Genomic DNA, 7,196 nt, shown 5'->3' on the forward strand with positions numbered 1-7,196 from the left:
TGTCCCTCTGGTCCAGTCCACCTCTCCCAGGAGTAGAACTTTACAACCACTAACTCTGGTCCTGTCCCACTCTGGTCCTGTCCCTCTGGTCCAGTCCACCTCTCCCAGGAGTAGAACTTTACAACCACTAACTCTGGTCCTGTCCCACTCTGGTCCTGTCCCTCTGGTCCAGTCCACCTCTCCCAGGAGTAGAACTTTACAACCACTAACTCTGGTCCTGTCCCTCTGGTCCTGTCCCTCTGGTCCAGTCCACCTCTCCCAGGAGTAGAACTTTACAACCACTCAGTCCAATAAGAAGAGAAACAGTTTAGGAAGATATTATTTTAAAACGGAAGCATTTTTGTGGAACAGTTCTTTTTTTACAGTTTAAACTAAAACCTAAACAGATCATTACTATTATGTATCAGTCCACAGTTCTTTATACATAAACCCTGTCAGTCAAACAGCAGGTTTACAACAGGGCTTCACTGAACAAACCCCCTAGTTCCTGTAGTGAACTAGGTTTGACCAGGACCCATTGCTGCCCCCCCCCCCGGTCTAGCAAAGTGCACAGCACAGGGAACAGTGTACCAATAGGACATGTTATACAGTCCATGGTTCCTCTGTGTAACAGGCAGTAAACCAGCCAGTCAGTCGGCTCTTCCGTTCATAAAGGTCTTTAAACTGTACATCTTATTACAAACCATGTTACATACATGTCATCATCATCATCATCATCATCATCATCATCATCATGGCATCTCAACAGACACTAAGAGGCCCACTCCCGAACGGCTCCCTGTTCCCTATTATAGTGCACTACTTTACCCACTATGTTTTAGGTGTTTGTTGTGTAATTTGTTAAATATTAGGTTCTGATGAGGTGGCTGACCCTCTGGCCAGTAGTAGTGTTACCTAGGGAACAGGATGGTGGCTGACCCTCTGGCCAGTAGTAGTGTTACCTAGGGAACAGGATGGTGGCTGACCCTCTGGCCAGTAGTAGTGTTACCTAGGGAACAGGATGGTGGCTGACCCTCTGGCCAGTAGTAGTGTTACCTAGGGAACAGGATGGTGGCTGACCCTCTGGCCAGTAGTAGTGTTACCTAGGGAACAGGATGGTGGCTGACCCTCTGGCCAGTAGTAGTGTTACCTAGGGAACAGGATGGTGGCTGACCCTCTGGCCAGTAGTAGTGTTACCTAGGGAACAGGATGGTGGCTGACCCTCTGGCCAGTAGTAGTGTTACCTAGGGAACAGGATGGTGGCTGACCCTCTGGCCAGTAGTAGTGTTACCTAGGGAACAGGATGGTGGCTGACCCTCTGGCCAGTAGTAGTGTTACCTAGGGAACAGGATGGTGGCTGACCCTCTGGCCAGTAGTAGTGTTACCTAGGGAACAGGATGGTGGCTGACCCTCTGGCCAGTAGTAGTGTTACCTAGGGAACAGGATGGTGGCTGACCCTCTGGCCAGTAGTAGTGTTACCTAGGGAACAGGATGGTGGCTGACCCTCTGGCCAGTAGTAGTGTTACCTAGGGAACAGGATGGTGGCTGACCCTCTGGCCAGTAGTAGTGTTACCTAGGGAACAGGATGGTGGCTGACCCTCTGGCCAGTAGTAGTGTTACCTAGGGAACAGGATGGTGGCTGACCCTCTGGCCAGTAGTAGTGTTACCTAGGGAACAGGATGGTGGCTGACCCTCTGGCCAGTAGTAGTGTTACCTAGGGAACAGGATGGTGGCTGACCCTCTGGCCAGTAGTAGTGTTACCTAGGGAACAGGATGGTGGCTGACCCTCTGGCCAGTAGTAGTGTTACCTAGGGAACAGGATGGTGGCTGACCCTCTGGCCAGTAGTAGTGTTACCTAGGGAACAGGATGGTGGCTGACCCTCTGGCCAGTAGTAGTGTTACCTAGGGAACAGGATGGTGGCTGACCCTCTGGCCAGTAGTAGTGTTACCTAGGGAACAGGATGCCGTTTGAGCTGAACAATAAAAAGGGATATAGCATAGATATATGTTTTCTAGAATATGCAACAGAAAGTTTGATTGGCCGGTCGGACCGGTGAAGGGGGTTGACATGGTTACCACGCTTACAGCGGGACATAACGTGTGGAAAAACGTTCAGGTAGAAATATGCTATGTAGAAGAAACACGCCTCTCTGACAGACGTAGAATAAGGAACCGTGGTCGGCTCTATCCGTGACATTTCTAGCCGCTCACGTTTCAAAACGTTTCACAACGTTCGGCGACTGAACGTGGCCCCTGGTCAGGTGTTCAGCTGTAACCACGGTTACACCCTTTAGTTAAATCCTGTGTGTTTAATGATGTCAGATGCTCAAATTAAAGTTCTGGAGGGAGGAGGGGGGTTTGAAAAACGTACTGCCGTGACTCCTCTCCACCCCTCTGAAACATTTCATTAAGTCTACGGGCCAAATCAGCACCTGAGAATTGGTGATTTGTCTAATTGATCAGCACAGCGGAAATAAAAGCTGCTCGCGAATCCAACAGTCTGTGGACAGACAGCTACTGATGCCATTTATGTTAGGTGCATCTGTCCACAAGAGAACGAGCCCCCCGCCCCCTACCCCGTCAGCCAAACTAACAATAAAATAACTAACAATCAACCAATGGGGAAAGTCAAGGTAAAGATGAAGTAAAAGAGGTGACTGTAACAACAGGTCCTGTAGTAAACAACGTAACATGCAGGACGGGGGGGAGGGGTTTAGAGAAACTAGATGTAGCTCTGGTCCAAGGCGTTACTACTGTAGGTGTCCCCCCCCCCAGGCAGACGGAGAGGGGGGCTTAGAGAAACTAGATGTAGCTCTGGTCCAAGGCGTTACTACTGTAGGTGTCCCCCCCCCCCCCCCCCCCCCAGGCAGACGGAGGGGAGGGGCTTAGAGAAACTAGAGGAAGACGTAGCTCTGGTCCAAGGCGTTACTACTGTAGGTGTCATCGTCCCCCCAGATACTACCTCCCTATAATGGTTCAGGGTGACAGGGTAGATCACTGATCCAGGAACAGATACTACCTCCCTATAATGGTTCAAATTGACAGGGTAGCTCACTGACCCAGGAACAGATACTACCTCCCTATAATGGTTCAGGGTGACAGGGTAGATCACTGACCCAGGAACAGATACTACCTCCCTATAATGGTTCAGGGTGACAGGGTAGATCACTGACCCAGGAACAGATACTAACGGACAAACCCTATGGGGAAAGATCTGGCCAGCTTGTAGACCTAAAAACCTGGAAATGACTTTCCTCTGGTTCGTTCAGCCATTCCTACTGGTTCGTTCAGCCATTCCTACTGGTTCGTTCAGCCATTCCTACTGGTTCGTTCAGCCATTCCTACTGGTTCGTTCAGCCATTCCTACTGGTTCGTTCAGCCATTCCTACTGGTTCGTTCAGCCATTCCTACTGGTTCGTTCAGCCATTCCTACTGGGGAAATGAACGGAGGGGGTTTGGGGATAAACGCTGAAAAATTACAATTAGCAGATGCCGATCATCTCATAGAACTAAACGTCATCAGACCTTATTTTATATCCCCAACACAAACGCCTTTCATCTCCCCCATAGGGTCTCTGTCCAATGAACCACGGAGGAGTTAGTTCCTACAGAAACACTGTTTACTAGGACATGGGGAGGGGAGGGGGGGGGGCAGCGTAGCAACAGGGGGGGTTGGCAGCGTAGCAACAACAGAACTTCCCACAGTCTTACTGTAACCCCGCCTCCTGTTCTCAGGCCAGTCTCTGATTGGCTGACAGCCTCGTGGCGTGTTCCATTCATCCGAGCATGCAGGGGGGGTTTAACAGACTGACGATCCAACGCCCTCACTCACACACACACACACTCTCTCTCTCTCTCTCTCTCTGAGCCCATCCAGTCCGGTGTTCAGTGACGCCGCATCTTGACCTTGCGTGACACATCGCCGTCTTGGCTCCGCCTCCAGTAGTTCTCGGAGCTGTTGCTACGGCGATGAAGGCGGGACGAAGAGGAGGAGTGACGATTCTCCTCCTTATCCATCTCCAGAACCCTCGGTCTGACAGAGAGAGAAGAAGAGTTAGGGGGGAGGGGCTCTAGTCCTGTATCTCAGGTAGGAGGAGTTAGGGGAGGGGCTCTAGTCCTGTATCTCAGGTAGGAGGAGTTAGGGGAGGGGCTCTAGTCCTGTATCTTAGGTAGAAGGAGTTAGGGGAGGGGCTCTAGTCCTGTGTCTCAGGTAGGAGGGGTTAGGGGAGGGGCTCTAGTCCTGTATCTCAGGTAGGAGGAGTTAGGGGAGGGGCTCTGGTCCTGTATCTCAGGTAGGAGGAGTTAGGTGAGGGGCTCTGGTCCGGTGTGTGAGTGTATGTCTCCCAGTGTGTGAGTACCTGTGTGCAGCGTCTGGGTCAGCTCTGCGGTGAGAGCGTTTGGCCTTCAGAGGGGCGTGTCTCTCAGGGGGGGAGGGGTTAGGGGAGGGGCTCTGGTCTACACGGGGAGCATCTGGTCTCGTCCTGCGCACGCACACACACACAGAGAGAGAGAGTTAGTGCAATAGCCTGACGCCACAGTCAACCTGCTAACGCTTGGTTGTCATGGTGACAGACATACTTCCTGAGGATGATGACGGCTCGTCTCTCCTTGATGTCCTGGGGGCGGATACAGTGGGTGATGTCATCAGCCGCGTAGCCACTGAGAGGAGAGAGAACACTATGACATCACACCTCTCCCTCTCACACTCTCTCTCTCTCCACCTCCCTCGCCTACCTGAGGACAGTAACACTTCCTCTCCTGACAGGAAGCTCCAGGACGGGCTCAGACACTCTGATTGGTTTAAACTGGAAGCGGCAGCCGAAGCAGAGGGCCGAGTCTGAGAAGAAGGACACGGATACGATTGGCCGGGCGAAGATGTGGAGCGGGTCGACATGTGACACGATGCAGCCGCCTGGTTGGTAGTCGTTGATCACCGCTGAGTTCACAAAACCTACAGGACAACAACAACATCAACAACAGGCTTTTCCTGGAGACAGGAAGTGGGCTGGATCACGTTAAGGTCAAATCTGAGACAGGAAGTGGGCTGGAGCACGTTAAGGTCAATTCTGAGACAGGAAGTGGGCTGGAGCACATTAAGGTCAAATCTGAGACAGGAAGTGGGCTGGAGCACATTAAGGTAAAATCTGAGACAGGAAGTGGGCTGGAGCACGTTAAGGTAAAATCTGAGACAGGAAGTGGGCTGGGGTAACGAGCAGGATGTTAGAGGTTAAAAGTTATTACCTTCAGGTACGACCCCGCTGGCGACCAGTTTAGTGATGACGAGGTCGTGAACCCAGGTCGGGATGTCGTCCACCTCTCCTTTAGGGTACAATCTCTCCTGACCAGGTCCTCTCTTCTCTAGCTGGGCCCCGTATGTATAGCCCTGGAAGACGAGGTGAGAGAGAGGAAGAGAGGGGTTTAGAGACAACGAGAGGGAGTGAGGGGTTTAGAGACAGAGAGGAAGAGAGGGGTTTAGAGACAGAGAGGAAGAGAGGGGTTTAGAGACAGAGAGGAAGAGAGGGGTTTAGAGACAGAGAGGAAGAGAGGGGTTTAGAGACAACGAGGAAGAGAGGGGTTTAGAGACAACGAGAGGGAGGAAGAGAGGGGTTTAGAGACAGAGAGGAAGAGAGGGGTTTAGAGACAGAGAGGAAGAGAGGGGTTTAGAGACAACGAGAGGGAGGAAGAGAGGGGTTTAGAGACAGAGAGGAAGAGAGGGGTTTAGAGACCGAGAGAGGAACAACAGGTGCTTGACCTCACCTCTCCAAAGAAATATTTGTTCCGTAGTGGTGCCCGATCTACGGTGTGTTCCCGGTAAAGCCCCGCATCTCCGTTAGCAACCACCTCATTTATCTTGCCCTCAATGACATCACAGTCCTCTTTAGAGAAGACCTCTACCTGAACAATGCCACTCTGGACACGCCTCGCCTCCTGGAGGGAGAGAGATGGAGGGAGAGAGAGATGAAGGGAGAGAGAGATGGAGGGAGAGAGAGATGGAGGGAGAGAGAGATGGAGGGAGAGAGAGATGAAGGGAGAGAGAGATGAAGGGAGAGAGAGATGAAGGGAGAGAGAGATGGAGGGAGAGAGAGATGGAGGGAGAGAGAGATGGAGGGAGAGAGAAAGAGGGGGGAAAAGACAGAAATATTGATTCATACTTTAAATTGGATTAATCTCAGAGAAGTTCAGTGTCAACAGCAGGTCCAGGGTCATCATACCTGCTCACGGGATTCCACAGGCTCGACCTCATCCTCGGAGGAATCTCGGTGCTTCCGCTTCCGGCCGTTCCCGTTACTACTACCTCCGTCGGTAACTTTAACTTTCCTATTTTTGTAACTGTTGTCCTTATCGGTAACTCTGTTTTTGTAATTGTCCCGGTGAGGAGTCATGGACTTCAGCTTTTCCCGCAGGTCGGAGAAACCACTGGCTGACATGTTTTATTTTATATGTAATGAACAATATAAAATGTAGGAGTTGGTTATATTATAGTTATTTCACTTCCATAATTGTCCGTCTGTAGACGCGGGGACCGGGAGGCTCCCGGTGACCGTCCTCACCGTAGTTATGTTGTGATGTGGCTAACAACTTAGCTCACTTAAAACGGGTTGTTTTCCAAACAAGAAAAGTCGACGATTCAAGTAGTAAATGTATACTATTTTTACGATTTAAATGACACGGAATGAATCTGCGTCTATTAGTTTAGTCGTTGCGTTATTCCTGTCCTGTTATTTGACTATTTTCATGTGAATACAGGCTAGATAGTTAGCATGGCTAACTGGTTAGCAACCCGTTCAGCAACAGTCGGAAGTACTAAAACGGTATTTCAAGTGACGAGGCAAAATCGGTAAAAAAAATAAAATAATTATGTTCTAACGGTCTTGTCTTGTCCATATGATTTTTAACGGAAGCTTTTTATTTTATTTTGAAATCGCTATTATATAAGTAAAACTCGTTAAAAAACAAAACAACACCTCTAGTTATGAGCACCACGCATTTCTCATTCCTCTGACCCGGGGGTTGAACCAACTACAGACTCGGGGACTTTCTTCTTGGCGGATCGCATCCAACTGTTAGGTGTGTGTTTATACACCGCCACCTACCGGACTGGAGTGAGAGGGCAGTTCACCGACGTGGTCGGTCTTTTAGTTTATTTATTTTTATTTCACCTTTATTTAACCAGAACAAGTTCTCATTTACAACTGTGACCCTGACCACGATAAAGC

At 50.2% G+C, this 7,196-nt stretch overlaps 1 protein-coding gene across 2 annotated transcripts; it reads right to left on the bottom strand.

The window, feature by feature from the left end:
• Positions 1 to 640: 640 nt before the first annotated feature.
• On the bottom strand, positions 641 to 6,989 carry alkbh5 (alkB homolog 5, RNA demethylase). Of its 2 annotated transcripts, XR_004206521.1 has the most exons (8): positions 6,192 to 6,989; positions 5,737 to 5,907; positions 5,221 to 5,362; positions 4,714 to 4,930; positions 4,558 to 4,638; positions 4,338 to 4,460; positions 1,929 to 4,012; positions 641 to 1,881 (listed from the first exon to the last, which is right to left on the bottom strand). XR_004206521.1 is itself a non-coding variant. In XM_031811259.1 (7 exons), the coding sequence occupies exons 1-7, from the start codon at positions 6,405 to 6,407 to the stop codon at positions 3,865 to 3,867; spliced, it is 1,098 nt and encodes a 365-aa protein (XP_031667119.1). In that variant the 5' UTR covers positions 6,408 to 6,989; the 3' UTR covers positions 641 to 3,864. The 2 variants fall into 2 exon arrangements, 1 of the variants encoding a protein (XP_031667119.1); XM_031811259.1 differs by having other exon boundaries at positions 641 to 4,012.
• Between the last annotated feature and the right edge of the window lie 207 nt (positions 6,990 to 7,196).

The sequence above is a fragment of the Oncorhynchus kisutch genome, unplaced genomic scaffold (genome assembly GCF_002021735.2).
Source record: "Oncorhynchus kisutch isolate 150728-3 unplaced genomic scaffold, Okis_V2 Okis01b-Okis20b_hom, whole genome shotgun sequence".
Classification (NCBI taxonomy): domain Eukaryota; kingdom Metazoa; phylum Chordata; class Actinopteri; order Salmoniformes; family Salmonidae; genus Oncorhynchus; species Oncorhynchus kisutch.

Excerpts from the sequence above, each read along its gene's own strand:
- alkbh5 (XM_031811259.1), bottom strand. The coding sequence starts at position 6,407 with ATGTCAGCCAGTGGTTTCTCCGACCTGCGGGAAAAGCTGAAGTCCATG. Across the intron at positions 4,931-5,220 it reads CAGCGGGGTCGTACCTGAAG|GTTTTGTGAACTCAGCGGTG; the intron begins GTAATAACTTTT and ends GTTGTCCTGTAG. Across the intron at positions 4,461-4,557 it reads GCCGTCATCATCCTCAGGAA|GACGAGACCAGATGCTCCCC; the intron begins GTATGTCTGTCA and ends GTGCGTGCGCAG.